This window comes from Mauremys mutica, chromosome 7 (genome assembly GCF_020497125.1).
Source record: "Mauremys mutica isolate MM-2020 ecotype Southern chromosome 7, ASM2049712v1, whole genome shotgun sequence".
Classification (NCBI taxonomy): domain Eukaryota; kingdom Metazoa; phylum Chordata; order Testudines; family Geoemydidae; genus Mauremys; species Mauremys mutica.
The window spans coordinates 127,566,967-127,583,477 of record NC_059078.1 but is presented as its reverse complement, the minus strand read 5'-3'; the positions used below and the strand labels follow the sequence as shown (position 1 = coordinate 127,583,477).

The 16,511-nt window shown below is 62.7% G+C and overlaps 1 protein-coding gene across 7 annotated transcripts in view; it reads left to right on the top strand.

The window, feature by feature from the left end:
* The window catches only part of LOC123375088 (prominin-1-A-like), a 50,216-nt gene that overhangs the window by 18,155 nt on the left and 15,550 nt on the right, over nucleotides 1-16,511 (top strand). For 6 of the 7 annotated variants that reach the window (XM_045025701.1, XM_045025700.1, XM_045025697.1 and 3 more), the window contains 9 exons: nucleotides 3,867-3,928; nucleotides 4,352-4,557; nucleotides 8,054-8,174; nucleotides 8,391-8,454; nucleotides 9,685-9,774; nucleotides 12,513-12,703; nucleotides 14,227-14,301; nucleotides 14,796-14,859; nucleotides 15,265-15,424. In XM_045025701.1, coding sequence (XP_044881636.1) covers nucleotides 3,867-3,928; nucleotides 4,352-4,557; nucleotides 8,054-8,174; nucleotides 8,391-8,454; nucleotides 9,685-9,774; nucleotides 12,513-12,703; nucleotides 14,227-14,301; nucleotides 14,796-14,859; nucleotides 15,265-15,424 — 1,033 coding nt within the window. The remainder of the gene's footprint in view (nucleotides 1-3,866; nucleotides 3,929-4,351; nucleotides 4,558-8,053; nucleotides 8,175-8,390; nucleotides 8,455-9,684; nucleotides 9,775-12,512; nucleotides 12,704-14,226; nucleotides 14,302-14,795; nucleotides 14,860-15,264; nucleotides 15,425-16,511) is intronic. The other variant, XM_045025702.1, reaches the window with a different exon arrangement.

Here is a 16,511-nt window from a genome sequence, read left to right as displayed (position 1 = left end):
ATTAATAGGCAGCAGGTTAAAACAAACTCAAGGAAGTACTTCTGCGCAGTCAGCCCTGGAACTCGTTGCCAGGGCATGTTGTGAAGGTCAAAATTATAACAGGGTTCAGAAAAGAACTAGATCAGTTCACAGAGGACAGGTCCACCAATGGCTGTTAGCCAGGCTGGGCAGGGATGGTGTCCCTGCCTCTGTTTGCCAGGAGCTGGGAATGGGCGACAGGGGCTGGATCACTCCATGATTCCCTGTTCTGTTCACTCCCTCTGGGGCACCTGGCACTGGCCACTGTCGGCAGACAGGACACTGGGCTAGATGGACCTTTCCTCTGACCCAGTCTGGCTGCTCTTATGTTCTTATGTCCCATTATGTTCGTTTCATCCCATCATCCATCTGCTTTTTGTGACCCAGCCAGTGCTATTTTCCTCGCGGTCTCTGTCCAGGATCCTGGGCTAGATACACTATTCGTGTGCCCCAGCCTGGCCATGCTTATGTTCTCACCCGGCAGCTGCCGGGATTGGGCTCCTCTCTGCAGAGCGTGACCCGAGTTTGTGAGTCAGTAGCGGGTGGGGTCCTGAGGGGAGCACCCAGGCCGGCTCTGTCCCCGGGGAACAGAGGAGTTTGTTGCGAGCCAGCTGCAAGTAGCTGGGAATCCTTCATCTCTGAGTGCAGGACTTTTCTGTCTGCTTCAAACCACGGCAGGAAGAGCTGTGTGTGACAGCCTACCAGCCTGTTAGAACACAGGACTGGGGGCCAGGACTCCTGGGTCCCATGCCACACTCACTCTGTGGAGTGGGGCGAGTCGCGTGAGGCCAATTTTTCCAAAGTGTCCACTGAATTTGGGGTGCCTGGAGCCTGATCTGCACTGCTCAGAGCGCCCGCGGGTCCCACTGGCCAGAGTGGGTGTGTGGGGCCCAGCCCCTCTGCGAGTCAGGCCCCCTTGAGGGCCTCAGCTTGGGCACCCGCGGTCAGTGAAAACGCTGGCTTTGGGCTCTCTGTGCCTCGGTTTCTCTGCTCTGTAAAACGAGGATAATGAGTCTTCCCCATTTGTAATGCACGCAGATGTGGGCCAGTGCTGGAGGGGGTGACCTGGGTCTAGTGGAGGTTGGGGGGGAGACTGCCTAGGAAAGCTGGGAGGTGCAGGCAGGGGGTTGCTGATTCTTCCCTGTGAGCCAGAGCCCAGGGGGTGCTGGAGGGACCATCTCTCAAAGGAGCCGAACGACCAAAGTCCTGGCTGCTTGTGGTGAGCTGAGATACTAGAATGAGCAGCCCGGGTGTCTGCCCAGACTGGTCCTGCAGCAACTATTGCAGACCACTTTCCCTTTCGCTGCTGGGTGCTGTTCAACAGCTGCCATGTTCCGCCCCCGAGGTGGCTGCACTGCAGTGGCAGGTGGAGCGATCCTTACACAAGGTTCGGAAAGTGCTCCGGTTCCCCGAAATCACATACCCCCCCACCCAATCTGGACCGGTTCCCCTGCTTTTTTCGAGGGCCTGAGGTGCTTTTGTTTGCTCCCTTTGTCTCCCCTGGGCTTGTGTTTCCTTGTCGCCCGGCTGGATCTCCTGTTTGTTTTGCAGTTTGCAAACAAGCCGTCTGGTTCCTGGCAGTGACCTGACTTGTTTGATTTCACGGTTTGTTTCCTGCTGCCGCACAGGTGTGATGGTGCGGGGCTCTGCCCTGGAGAGCTTGCCGAATACACCGCGGGCCGGGGGATAAGTCGGGCTGGGGTGATGCAAGGGGAAAGCAGGACATGGGAAGGAAACCAGCCCCAGCTGGAAAGGGAGGAGTTCAGGCAGTTTGGAACTAGAGCTGTGGGTTTGCCAGGCCCGGCTGGCACTCGCTAGAGAACATCCCCTGGATATGCCCCAGCAGGATGGAGTTCCTGGTGCCCACTGGGGTGGGGTGAGCCCGGCCCATGTCTGCACGTCAGCCCCGGGGAAAGAGACTGTCAGCTGAGGTGATCACAGCCCAGCGTGGCCAGGGGACGTGATCCCCACTGCAGTCCTGTGACCTCTGCTTTCTACAGGCACAGATGCACCCCCAGTGCCTGCAGCACCGCGCCCCGTATGCTGCACTGGGTCAGTGCTGCCTGCCAGGGGAGAGCGCCCCCTCCTGAGCCCCACCCCCCGTCCCTGCAGCACAGCGCCCCCTAGTGCCACACTGGGGCATTGGGGTCAGCATGGACTGCGAGGGGAGAGCACCCCCTCCTGAGCCCCCCCACCCCCAGTCCCTGCAGCACAGCGCCCCCTAGCGCCGCACTGGGGCATTGGGGTCAGCACGGACTGTGAGGGGAGAGTGCCCCCTACTGAGCCCCCCACCCCCAGTCCCTGCAGCACAGCGCCCCCTAGCGCCGCACTGGGGCATTGGGGTCAGCACGGACTGCGAGGGGAGAGTGCCCCCTACTGAGCCCCCCACCCCCAGTCCCTGCAGCACAGCGCCCCCTAGCGCCGCACTGGGGCATTGGGGTCAGCACGTACTGTGAGAGGAGAGCGCCCCCTACTGAGCCCCACCCCCAGTCCCCGCAGCACAGCGCCCCCTAGCGCCGCACTGGGGCATTGGGGTCAGCACGGACTGCGAGGGGAGAGCGCCCCCTACTGAGCCCCACCCCCAGTCCCTGCAGCACAGCGCCCCCTAGCGCTGCACTGGGGCATTGGGGTCAGCACGGACTGCAGGGGGAGAGCACCCCCTCCTGAGCCCCCCACCCCCAGTCCCTGCAGCACAGCGCCCCCTAGCGCTGCACTGGGGCATTGGGGTCAGCACGGACTGCAGGGGGAGAGCGCCCCCTCCTGAGCCCCACCCCGCTCACAGCAGCACCAGCCTTTTGCTCAGTGGTGCCCCTTCCACACAAACCCTTCTGCCCTGGAGCTCTGGGTCGTGGGGAGGGAGGGGCCAGGGTGACCAGGACTGGGGGAGACGTGAGAGCACCGGGGGGGCGGGGGGCCCTCCTGCTGGGCTGGGGCTCGCTGGGGGAGGCAGTGCTGCCGTGGCTTGGGGCTCTGTGCCGTGGCTCCTGGGGCCACTGGCTGCATGGCTGGGATGGGCTGGCTCGGACTCGCCCGGGAGGCGCTGCAGCCAGGGCCCGAACCCTGGACACGAGAGGTTCAGAGCCAGGTCCCGTTTTATCCGAACCCCGTGACTGGGAGGCTGGGGGTTGGCTCTGGGCATGGCCCAGCCTGTGCCTGTGGCTCCTGGCTCCTACTGACGGGCCCTCAGACGGGGGCTCCAGGCCAGGCAGGAGCTCCCCCGGCGCCTTGGCAAGGCCTCGCTGCAGGCAGGAGGCTGGGCTCTCCCGGCACGGCTCTGGATTAGCAGGAGTGCTGCCCAGGCTGGCGGGTGGGGCTGGCACTGTTATACCCGGGTCGGGCCTATGGGGCAGGCCTCCGGTGCAGCTGTGTGCCCCAGCTCAAAGGCAAATAGAGCAGTGTCGCTCCGGGGCCAAGCTGGCTGAGGGAGGGGCTGCACCATGGCTTATCGGAGAGGCTGTGGGTTCCCAGGCTCATCCCAGCTCCTGCTGAAAGGGAGCTCAGTGCGGGTGTGTGTGTGTGGGGGTGACATCCCCCCTCGCAGGGTCCCAGAGCCCAGGCTCCAGCCCGGACGTCTACCCTGCAGTTTTACAGCCCTGCAGCCTGAGCCAGCTGACCCGGGCCAGCCATGGGCGTTTAGTGCAGTGTTAATGTAACCAGGGATTGTCCCTGAAAGCTCTGCTCCAGCATGGCCCCAGATTCCTGGGCACGAAGCAGGAGTCGCTGGGTGAATTCTCGGGCCTGGGTCCCGCGGCCAGTCGGACTGGGGCGGAGGGGAGGGGGGCAGGACAGTCCCTTCTGGCCGTGGCGTCTCTGGGGTGCTAACCCCCCTCTCTGCTCCTTTTCCCCAGAACTCCTCACCAACTTGATCCAGCAGAAAAATGGCACTACGAACCCTGCTGTGTACAAAGAGGTGAGGGCCCTGGCGGGGTCATGGGGCAGGGCCCCCCATAGGCACAGAGGGAGAGTGCCCCCACTCTGAGGTCAGCCATGCCCCAACTGATGCCCTCCCCCCAGCGATGCCATCCGTGCTGCAGACAGGGGCAGCAGGCTGGGGCGCTTTGAAGGAATCAAACCCCAAGGCACGTTGTCCGATTGCGGGCAGAAAGCCCAGCGGCCTGGCCAGGATCCAGAGCTGGTGACTCCTTTCTGCCTCCCCAAATCCTGGTGCCTCCCCCGCAGTGTCGCTCCTTCACTTCCTGCCCTAAGCTGCCACGCTGCGTTAAGTGCTGGCGTGTTCCGCCCCAGAGCCAGCTGCATTTTGGGGGGAGGAGTGAAGCCCAGGGTCGCGGGCACTGCTGGGGGGACGTTGCTAACCCTTGTGCTCTCGCCCTAGGTGCTGCTTTACGAGGTGGGTTTCCTGGTCTGCACGGCCATCGGCCTCCTCTTCATCATCCTCATGCCCCTCGTCGGCTTTTGCTTCTGCTGCTGCCGCTGCTGCGGGAACTGCGGGGGGACGATGTACCAGAAACAAAGCAAGCGCACGGGCTGCCGGCGCAGGGTGCTCTTCGCCGCGGTGCTGCTGGTCACCACCCTCATCCTGTGAGTGCCGCGCTCCGGCCCAGCGCCTCCGCGGGCCGTATTTCAGTGCAGAGCCCGAGCGCCGTGGGCTCTTGCATTGCTGCCTGGCTGTGCGTCGCTGGCCCCGTTACCCTGTATAGGGAGGGGGGGTTGGGAAGGGACCCGGATGACCAGGTGTTACTAACCCCCTCTGAGCTAGGCAGATCCCTGGGTCCCCAGGCTGGTCTCATCCACTGGCTCGTCATCTCTTCTCGCACAGTGGGGTGGCCTGGGCCGGCTGCTCAACAACGCCCCCCCGCCCTGTGCCTTTATCTGTGCGCTGAGGCCGTGATCCCACCCAGGGCAGGGCCGGCTTTAGGAAGTGCGGGGCCCAATTCAAACATTTTCAGCGGGGCCCCGGCAGGGATGACTAAAAAAAAAAAACGTAAAAAATGCCTTTCATTTCTTAGCAACCAGTTCCCTATAAAAAGTTCTGATTTAAGGGATGTGCCACAGTATGGATTTTTTGTACCAATAGGGTTACCATACATCCAGATGGCGATTTAAGAACCAGAAAGCCTGACATGTCTGGGAAAATACGGCTGTATGTTAACCCCACCTAAAGTTATTTTTTAAAAAGATGGGCCTGAACCAGAAATGAGCTCTGTTTTACATGTGTGGGTCCCCGCCACTCCCTGGGGGTGTGCTAGGGTGACCAGATGTCTCGATTTTATAGGGACAGTCCCAATTTTTGGGTCTTTTTCTTATATAGGATCCTAATAACCCCCACCTCCTGTTCCAATTTTTCACACTTGCTGTCTGGTCACCCTGGGGTGTGCACATGTGTGGGTCCCAGTTGCTCTCTGCCCCCCCCCCATTGAAGCAGGTGTGCAGGGTTACTGCCCTGGGAACTGCAGGGCACCAGTGGACATGGGGCTGGCTGGAGGCAGGGCAGGGGCTGAGTGGAGGGAGGGTCTGGCTGCAGGCAGGGCAATGGGTGCGGGGCTCTGGAGACAGGGGTGTGTGGGGTGGGCTGGCTGGCTTCAGGCAGGGTCACAGGGGGGTGCGGCAGGGGTTGGCAGGGCTGGAGACAGAGGAGTGCGGGACTGGCTGGCTTCAGGCAGGGGGGTGCGGCAGGGGTTGGCTGGAGACAGGGCAGGGGGTGCAGGGCTGGCGCAGGCAGGGCAGGGGTGCGAGGCTGGTTGGAGGCAGGGGGTGTGGGTACAGCCCACCCTGTACAGTGAGTGCCCCCTCTTTCTTCCTCCCGCACCGGGGTAGCAGCAGCAGCCCGGGGCTCAGGGGCTATGGAAAGGGCCCGGGGTCCCCTGCGTCCACTGCCCCAGCCCTGTAAATAGCTGCGGGAACCCTGGGGAAGCAGTGGGGCTCCAGGGGCTATTTAAAGGGCTGGGGCGGTAGAAGCAACGGGAGCCCTGGACTTTTTAAATAGCCCCCAGAGCCCCACAGCCCTACCCAGGGCTCCAGCAGTGGGGCTCTGGTGGCAATTTAAAAGGCCTGGGGCTCCAAACCCCTGCTGGGAGCCCCAGGCCCTTTAAATTGCCCCCTGGAGAAGCCGGGCCACCCTGGTACAGTACACCAGCTCTTGCCAGTACGCAGTACCAGGGCTTGAGCGCGGGGCCCTCTTAGGGGTGGGGCCCGATTCAGGGGAATTGGTTGAATTGGTCTAAAGCCGGCCCTGACCCAGGGGATGAACACACTAGCATGAGTTACCTGTCACACGGAGCCCTACTCCCCCGGGCTGAGGTTCTGGCTGGAGACCCAGCTCTCTGGAGCCAGGAGACACCTTTGGGTGGGGAGGGGCTGGGTGCAAGGCCAGGGAGCCCCGATGCAATGGGGAGGGGCAGACGCCGCTGCCTGCGGGGGAGAGCTGCTGGGAAAGCAGGCGGGCGAGGCAGAGACCCGCCAGGAAGTCCCCATTGTTCACAGGAGCAGATTCCTGCCCGAGGACAAAGGGCCGGAAGCCTCAGGAAGTTGAGGTCCAAGTTCAACCCGGGGTTAGAGTGTTCCAGGCCACGGCGCCTTGGAATGACCCCGGGGCGGGGGGGAGAGGACCCAGCTAGCCCCCCGCTCGCCCCGCTGAGTGTGAGCAGGAAGGTGATGCTGGAGCAATGGCCGGGGAGCTGGGGATCCGGCACCTGGAGATCAGGCTGAGCCCTGGCCGGACTTGCTGCCTCAGTTTCTCCATCTCTGTGACAAGGAGGATGGAATGCTCTGGTGCCAAGTGGGAGTGGGTTGGTTAACCCGTGCAAAGTCTGGAGTGTCCCTGGGGGTCATGGGGGGCGGGTTGGGGGCCTAGCTCCCACTGAGCCCCTTGGAAGGGGCTTGCCCTGGGCTGGCTGGCCACACTGCTCCCTACTGGGCAGGATCAGAGCTGCTACTCTGTGTGTCATAAGCCCTGTACCCCGAGTGGCGACTCTCCTTTAGCTCAGCTGATAGGAGCCAGGGATCAACCCCTGCTGTGGCAGTGAAGCTCGCAGGCTCCGTGTGTGCAGCTTGGTGACTCCATGTGACGAAGTGGGACTGTTCTGGCTGTGTCTGTGAATGCTGAGTGGGGAGCATTGACCTGGGAAGGTTGCAGGGGAGTTGTGCTGGGACGGGGACGGCCTTGGGGAAGGGAGGTACCTGAGCATGTAACCCGAGAACCCAGGTGGGGGGTTGGAGGCCAGGTGACACCTCTGCCCGGGACACTGAACAAAGGACACAACGGCTGGGGGAGGAGCCGGGGGGAGGCTGAGTGAGAGGCTGGGGGGAGTTTCAGTTTGAAAGTGGCTGGGAAATGGAGAGGGGCCCCGATGGGGCTCGGGCTTCCCAACGGGGCTGAGGCCTCCCTGGGGGCCCCAGATGGACCTAACTAAAGGGGGGTCCTGCTGTCTGTGCCTGCAAGACCTGGTTTGGACTGTGTTCCTGTCATCGAATAAACCTCTGTGTTACTGGCTGGCTGAGAGTCACGTCTGGCTGCGCAGTGGGGGTGCAGGACCCTGTGGCCCCCCCAGGACCCCGCCTGGGCAGACTCGCTGGGGGAAGCGCACGGAGGGGCAGAGGACGCTGAATGCTCCAAGGAGAGACCCAGGAGGTGAAGCCGTGGGAGCTTCTTGCCCTGGAGACAGTCTGCTCCAAGGGAGAGGAGGCTTCCCAGAGTCCTGCCTGGCTTTGCAGGGAGCAGTTCCAGAGCATCGCCCAGGGACTCCGTGACACCCCCGGGTTTGTGACAGTGCCATTGTCACCCTGAGGAAAGGGGGGGTCAGTGGGGGGACCAGGGACCTGGGATCGGGACGAAGCTGCAGCTTTACGCTGGCTTGTTAGTTATGCCCCCTCACTCTCCAAGGGTGGACCTCACCGGGGGAAACTGAGGCACGGGGAGGGGCAGCACCCTGGAGTCCTGACTCTCAGCGCATGAGGCCAGTGGCTGTGCGCAGGCCGCGCTGTGCATGGACCTTCTGGGGGCTCAGCGCATATAGCTATGGGCCCCCAGGTCTCCGTGTGCTGACGCCGCCCCCACCCCCTTTTCTCCTTGTCCCAGGGCTGGGAACATCTGCGCTTTCATCAGTAACGACCGCGTCTCGCGTGCCGTGAACGGCAGCTTCGGTGCCCTCAACACCACGCTGGACAACCTGGGCACCTTCGTCCGCTCCATCCCCCAGGTACGTGCAGCGCCCCCGCTGCTCCCCTGCCTGCCGGAGCCCCCCAGCCCCGCCCGCCCCGCGGGCCAGAGACCGGCAGGGTGTGGATCCCAGGGGCCTGCCCGGGGGTGACCCACGTAGCCCCCTGAGCTAGTCCATTTGTGCTGGGTATGGTGGGGGCGGGAGCCCCCTCTCCAGCCAGGCCCGTGTTCACCCCCCTTCTCCTTGTCCCTGCAGCAAGTGGATTTCATCATTGCCTCCAGCGAGGTGCCGGTGAGCCGGGCCAACGGCAGCCTCCAGAGTGAGTCTGTGCCTGGGGGGCGGGACGGGGCCCTGGCTCTGGGGCCGGGGGCCGGGGCGGGGCGGGGCCCTGGCTCTGGGGCTGGGGCCGGGGCGGGGCCCTGGCTCTGGGGCGGGGGGCCGGGCCGGGGGCGGAGCCCTGGGGTCCTGGCTCCGGGGTGGGGGGGCGTGGCTCTGGGGCGGGGGGGCTGAGGGGGGGCGTGGCTCCGGGGCGGGAGGCTGGGGGGACCTGGCTCCGGGGCGGGGGGCTGGGGGGGGGCGTGGCCCTGGGGACCCGGCTCCGGGGCGGGGGGCTGGGGGGACCTGGCTCTGGGGCGGGGGGCGTGGCTCTGGGGCAGGGGGCTGAGGGGGGGCATGGCTCTGGGGCGGGGGGGGGCTGAGGGGGGACCTGGCTCCGGGGCGGGGGGCTGGGGGGGGGCGTGGCCCTGGGGACCCGGCTCCGGGGCGGGGGGCTGGGGGGACCTGGCTCCGGGGTGGGGGGCGTGGCTCTGGGGCAGGGGGCTGAGGGGGGGCATGGCTCTGGGGCGGGGGGGGGGCTGAGGGGGGACCTGGCTCCGGGGCGGGGGGCTGGGGGGGGGCGTGGCCCCGGGGACCCGGCTCCGGGGCGGGGGGCTGGGGGGACCTGGCTCTGGGGCGGGGGGCTGGGGACGCGTGGCCGGCCTGGGCTATCCCTTGGGGATACCCTGCCCCAGCGCTCAGAGCCCTGGTGGGGGTTGGGCTGCATGGGGCTCTGCTCCCTGCCTGTACGGCCCCAGGGGCTCGTTCCTGGCTGCAGGGGCACTGGCTGGCCACCTGCACCCTGCCCGCTCCGGGCTTTCAGCCTCTTGCCCACCTGCCCCTTCCACTTGGCTGCTTCCTCATCCCACCCCCTCCCGTGGCGCAGCCCCTCCAGCCCAGCCAGGGCCACCCTCCCGCCACACCCGCCAAGGGCGCCCCGCAGGGCAGTGGCAGAGGGGTAAGGAACCCAGGAGTCCTGGCTCCCAACCCATAGCTTTAGCCACTTCCTCTCAAGGGACCGTAGCCTGACATGGGCTCCGTGGCCGGCCCGCTCTGCGCCCGCTGCCTGCCCCCCGTGTGCCCACGCTGCAGGTGGGTGCTGCGGTGCTGAGCCCCCATGCTGGGGGGGGGGGCGGGGAGTGAGGGCCAGAGAGGGGCTCAGGGTTTGGAGCCCTCCCTGGTGGCCGTGCGTCTGGCTGGGCCCGAGATGACAGCGCTGCCCCCTTCTCCACAGACATCGGACCCATCCTGGGCGGCAGGATCATCGCCGAGGTGGGAGAGGAGGCGTACGGGGCGCTGGGCTCTGCCACGCGCCTGCTGGAAGGTACCGGCCCTGGGGCTGAGGCGGGCAGGCATGGGCCGGGGGCTCCCCCAGACACCGGGGGGAACAAGCCCCTAAGGCGAGGGGGGTGTTTGGTGGGAAAGCTGTGGGGGCTCAGGGCGGTGCCAGGGGGCAGGCTATGCAGTGGAGGGCAGCGTAACCCCCTGTGACGTTCCCCTGGTGTTATCCGGACCGGTGATCTCCTAGGTCGCTCCAACCCTCGACTCTGGGAGCCAGCCTGACCCTGCTCTGCTGGGAGAACCCCCACCCCTGGGCTGGTCACGCACAGCCCTGGCGTGTAAGCTGCTCCTTGGATTGTGCAACCGAATGACACTAGCCGATATGTCCAGTCCCAGACACAACCCTAGGAACCTCCGTCTTGCAGTGTGTCCAGTTGTGCTCGCTGGACGCTGCAAGCTTATATGAGTTCATCAATTTAACAAAGAAACTGATCTGTACCAGGCTTGTTATCCCAAGGGGAGTCTCTGACAGCCTTCAGACCAGACTCACTGCTTCAGGTCGAATAAACCAACAGGTTTATTAACGACAACGAGAGATTGTAAGTGATTGGCAACAAGGCAGAGTGGTTACAGCCTAAACTCTCAACCCTATTAGGCTGGGCAGCGAATAGATGAGCAGTTCCTCACCCCGCTGGATGTTGCAGTCCTTCGGGTACAGGCTTGTTCCCTAAACCTGGGCCAGTCTCCTGGGCTGGAGTCTTGTCTTCTTCTCAGTGTCCTGGCTGCTTGCAGCAGAGCGGGGGCAGGAGCAGGGCCCAGTATGTGTCTGTGACGAAGTGGGGGATTTTCTTGTTTTTTCCGCCGTGACAGTGTCCACTCTGCCTGGTCGGTACCCTCAGTCCACGAGCCCGTAGAACACAAGTCCCAGCATGTCTGGGGGCATTGCTGAGTCTCTCCAAACAAGGTTCAGCAATTCCCCTGGTGGGGCCTCATGCAGGGGAGTGTCACGGAGTCCCCGGGCGATGCTCTGGAGCTGCTCCCTACGGAGCCGGGCAGGACTCTGGGGAGCCTCCTCTCCCTTGGAGCAGCCTGTCTGCAGGGCAAGAAGCTCCCACGGCTTCACCTCCTGGGTCTCTCCTTGGAGCATTCAGCCTCCTCTGCCCCTCCGTGCGCTTCCCACAGCGAGTCTGCCCCGGCGGGGTCCTGGGGGGCCACAGGGTCCTGCCCCCCCACTGCGCAGTCAGACGTGACTCTCAGCCAGCCAGTAACACAGAGGTTTATTCAATGACAGGAACAGGGTCTAACACAGAGCTTGTAGGTACCGTGAACCGGACCCCTCGGCCGGGTCCATCCTGGGGGGCAGTGAGCCAGACCCCCACGTCTGCCCTCACTTCCCGTGCCCAGCCAGCTCCAGACTGACTCACCCGCCAGCCCCTCCTCTCTGGGTTTTGTCCCTTTCCTGGGCTAGGAGGTTACCTGATCTCTTTGTTCTCCAGCACCTTTAGCATCCCCTTGCGGGGGGGAAGGGCCTGGCCATTAGTTGCCAGGCGACAGAGGGTCGGCCACCTATGCACACCGGCCCTCCGCTCTGCAACAATTACACTCCCTATCCCACCACCTAGAGACATAAGAACTGCAGAGGGGAAACTGAGGCACCCGCACAGTATTCAGAGGAAACATTAGGAACATTCCCAGCTCGTCACAGGGAGTCACTGCTTTGTAGCTCCCTTGCTGGACAATGGCTCTTGGTGGGTCGTTTGACACCACACCCGGGCGTTGGTTACTTTCCTTGCTGTTGCCTCTGGGGAGCGAATATCTGGCTGATTCCCCAACTCACAGCATGTGGTGACAACCGTACAACACACTTCTCATAACTTCATATGCATGAATGATACACATCTGCAGAGAGAGAAACGACTTTCAGCAGAGCCGAACCTTTCCCCTGACACATATAAAGCTGCCTTGTGAGGGGAGATCACAATGATATGAAAATGAGGAATATGGGGGTTACAGCACAACCCCCCAGGGTATAGAATGTCACCCCCAGCAGCCCCAACACCTGAGGGGCCCAGGGACTCCCAGGAGCCCCAGGGACCCTGGGCTGGAGTAACTCCCCCACTAGCCATCCCCTGGGATCCCCCGATTCACCGTCGCCCCAAGGGCCTGGGCGGAGGCTGCACCCAGCTCCTTCCCCGACCCCAGCCTGGCCCCCACCCCTGCAGCACGGAGCAGGGTGCTCAGAGACAGGCTGGTCCCGCTCGCCCCAGCCATATGTGCCAATTTTCTCTGGTGCCGGTGGGTCCCCGCGCCCCCTTTCCCCGCCTCCATCCCAGCCCCAAAGTCCCCGCCCTAACTCCGCCCCCTCCCTGCCCCTATTGGATCCCTTCCCCAAATCCCTGCCCCAGCCCCCCTTTTCCCCCAGCGCGCTGCATTCCCCTCCCCGCCGCGTGAAACAGCTGTTCTGCGGCGCAGGCGCTGGGAGGGAGGGGGGAGAAGCAGGCCATGGTGGCGCGCTCGCGGAGGAGGCGGAGTGAGCTGGAGCAGGGGGGCAGGGTGGGGAGCTGCCAGCCCCGGAGCACCCACGGAGTCAGCGCCTGTGGCCCCAGCCCTGGCTGTGGTGCAGAGGGGTCACCTCGGGGGTGTCCGGGGGTCTCCCTTGTGGCACAGTCAGGGGGTGTCACAGGGATCCCCCTACCCCGTTTGTCCCTGGGCTGGGGCACGGTGCAGACGGGATGGACTGAGCTATAAGGAGCTCCTTGCTGTCCGTCCCCCCCCCCGCAGTGACGGACCTGGTGGAGCAGGAGCTCCGAGCCGTGAACGAGTCGGGCCAGCGCCTGCAGCAGCTGCAGGGGGAGCTGAGCCAGAATCTCAGCAGCCTGCAGGAGCGGATCAACCAGACCCTGCAGAACTGTGGCCAGCCCTGCGCCCAGGTGTCCGTCAGCGGCCTGGCCCCTGAGGCCGACTTCAGCATGGTGAGGCGAGCACACGGGGGGCTGGGGGCTGTAGGGGGCACAGGGTGCTGTGGGGTGCATGGGGGCTGGATGGGTGCATGGGTTACAGGTTGGCATGTGGGGCTGGGTGGGGTGCAAAGTGGTGTGGGGTGCATGGGGGGTGCATGGGTTACAGGTTGGCATGTGGGGCTGGGTGGGTGTATTTGGTTGGGGGGACTGAAAACTCCCCCACATGCAAATACCCCCACAATGTACCCGCTGACCTCCCCATGTGCACATACGTCTGTGTGCTGACATGGGCGCCATCCTGCCGTCCCTGCTGGTATGTACATAACCAGGCCCAGACAAAGCCAGCTCCCAGCAGCACCCTGCTTCTTCCCAGTGTGATGGTGCTGCCTGTGGGAGCCAGCTGAGGTCACCCAATCAGGGTGAACTGCAAACAGAACGGGGCAGACAAACCCCAGACGCTGATGGATCTTCCAATACTTACATTTCCCAAGCCAGCACAAAACAGCTTCTGTAGCACCTCCCTGGTTACTCAGAATCCAAACCACGCAGTTCCCTTAAAGTGCCCAGCCTCAGGCCTCCGTCCAGACACACCTGTCAGATCTGATGATGGTCACTGAAAATCTTATCTCATCATATAAAAGAAAAGGTTCTTCCAACCCCAAAGGATCAGCCACACACCCAGCTCCAATTATAACTTAGATCTTACCCAGAATACATGCAATAGTAAATTCTTGTTCACTAAACTAAAATGTATTAAAAAGAAAAGAGAGAGAGAGTGTTGGTTAAAAGATCAATCTACAGACAGACTTGAATTCAATTCTTGAGGTTCAGATACACAGCAGAGATGAGCTCGTAGTTGCCAAAAGTCCTTTCAGAAATAGTCCAGAGGTTACAGTCCAATGTCCATATTCAGGGTGGCTCCAGTCAGTGACTGGGGATCTCAATCCTTGTGGCTTAAGGTTTCCCCCTCTTGAAACCCAAAGCAGATCTGAGATGAAGCAGGATCGTGTCCCAGGGTTTTTATACATTTCCAGCAGCCTTTTGGCCTGAGAAAGCAATAGGCTTAACTCTCCTTCTCCCAAACATCCTGGCAATTAGCACAGGGTAATGTATCCATTAAACAGTTCAGATGCAGGTTACCACAACCTTCAAAGAGACACACAGACAATAATACTATTTCACTCAAGTGTCTTCCTAAATGTTAATATTCCTTTGTTGATCTTTGAATCAAAACTCTAGCAATAGACAAGACTTGTTTGCTGACATCCCAAGCCCTGAGCAAACACCTCCCCTTCTACCTCTAACAATGCCGGCTGCATTTCAAAGCTCTGTTCATTTACAGATCTTCCTAACCAGTCTCTAAAGTTCGGCCCTGGGGCAGGTCAGCCTGGGAGGTAATTAACTCCTTCTGGCCCTGTCACCGTTCGATGAGAGATTGTATTGCACTCAGAACGTCACACCCAGCACCCTCTCAGCCCGACACTCCTTCCCCGCCTCAGCCCTGCCGGCTGATCCACGTGCTCCTGTTTCCGCAGGTCCCGGACGTGAGCAGCCAGCTGGAACTGCTGAGTAACCTGACCAGCGCCAACCTGAGCGCTGCCCTGCGGCAGGTACGGGCTGGGGGGTGGCGCAGGGCTAGCAGGACGCGGCTCTGACCAGCACTGGGCGGGGCTGGTCTGTAGGGGCATTGCCGGCTCTCCCTGCCCACGGTGAGCGACCCAGCCATGCCTGCCTCAGCCCAGCAGCCTGCGTCTCCAAGCCATGGCTCTGGGGCGGGGCAGAGGGACCAGAACCGCTGACACCGTGCGGAAAATGCCCGCCGTGCCAGCCGGGCGTCTACCCCCTCCCGACCTGGAGCAGGCCAACGGTCCGTCCAGCCCAGTGCCCTGCCAGTGCTGCCCGGGAGTGCCTCCGTTGTCGTCCCCCGCCCCAGATGGGGAGAGCCCAGCGGCCCGTCCGGGCCAGCGCTGAGCCCGTGGCATTGGCCTGTGCCGGGGCATGCGGGGCTGGAGCAGGGCCGGTGGGGCGTTTGCCCTCACCCTGGGCCCTGGGCTGGGATCTGAGCCTGCCTGTCTGTCTCTCCCGTCCGTGTCTGGGGCTGCAGGCCAACGAGACGCTGAACAAGACCCCCAGCAGGGTGGAGGAGCAGGCGCAGACGGTGGTGGCGGGTAAGTGGCACTGCCGTCTGGTAGTACAGGGGTGCCCGCCAGGGACGGGAAGGGGGCACCTCCTCCCCCTCCCTCTGGGGAGACCCCTCCTGCCCCAGCCACCACGGCTCCCTGCTCTGGGACTGGGCACCGTGATGGCCAGGCCCTGCCCGTCCCTCCCCGGAGCCAGGGGTCCAGGCCCCACCCCAGCCTGTCTCCCCTCTGCCCCCCGCCCCGTTCTCCCCTCCTGTCCAATCAGCACAGCTCTCCTCCCCCTTCCCCCCCACCTGTTGCCCCCTCAGATCTGTCCGCCGCGGGCTGCGTCTGCCCCACGCCTTGTGCAGGGGGAGCTGGAGCGTGGGCCCCGGGGGGCTACGGGAGCAGCTGTCAGTGCCCGTGCGTCCCTGACGTGCCCGTCCCCCACAGACGCGCGGGGCCAGCTGGCCGAGGTCAGGCGGAAGATTGGCGGGGTGCGGAGTGAGATCCCGGTGCTGGACACGCTGGGGAACGTCACGGCCGCGCTGGACACCATTGGCAGGCAGGCCAAGGACTACGAGCCGCAGGTCGCCAGCTACGACGGCTACAGGTAGGGGCTGGGGGCTGATCCTGCCTGGGGCTCCCTGATCCCTAGGGGACTCTTAGGGGGGTTGGTAGCCGGGGCCGGAGCTGCATGGCACATGGTATCCCCAGCTCCTTCCCTGCGACGGGGTGTGGGACCCACGGCTGGGTGGGCTCTGAGCCCCCTGCCCTTGGCTGAGCCCTGCCATCGGCCCAGGGAGCGCCACAGGGGAGCAGCCGGCCCTGGCTTGGAGCAGCCCAGTGTCCCCTGGGACGCTGTTAAGGTTCCCTCTCCACTCTGAACTCTAGGGTACAGATGTGGGGACCTGCATGAAAGCCCCCTAAGCTTATTTACCAGCTCAGGTTAACAGTGAGCTGCCACCACCAAGCGTGTTTTAAATCTTAGGGGAGAGTCACTTGGAACTCTGCCTTCCCCCAACTATTTCCCAAGTCCCCAACCCCCCCTTTCCCGGGCGGATTTGAGACTAATTCCTCCCCCCCCAAGTCCTTACACCCCTTTTCCTGGGTAGGCTGCAGAGCATCCCCTCACCAATTAGCCCTGGTGAACACAGATCCAAACCCCTTGCATCTTAAAACAATGAACAATCAATTAGGTTTTTAAAAGAAGGGTTTTATTAAAAGAAAAGGTAACGTTTCTCTCTGTAAAATCAGGATGGAAATAACTTTACAGGGGAATCAGATTCATAGAGCCCAGAGGACCCCTCCAGCCTTGGGTTCAAAGTTACAGCAGAACAGGGATAGACCTTCCTCTAGCAAAGGAACATTTACAAGTTGAGAAAACAAAGATAAACTAACCCGCCTGGCCTGGCTGTTACTTACAAGTCTGAAATATGAGAGACTTGTGCAGAAAGATTTGGAGAACCTGGATTGACGTCCGGTCCCCTCTTAGTCCCAAGAGCGAACAACCCCCAAAACAAAGAGCACAAACAAAAGCCTCCCCCCCCCCCCAAGATTTGAAAGTATCTTGTCCCCTTATTGGTCCTTTGGGTCAGGTGTTAGCCAGGTTACCTGAGCTTCTTAACCCTTTCCAGGTAAAAGGATTTTGGTGTCTTTGGCCAGGAGGGATTTTATAAAATTGTGCACACAAGGGCTGT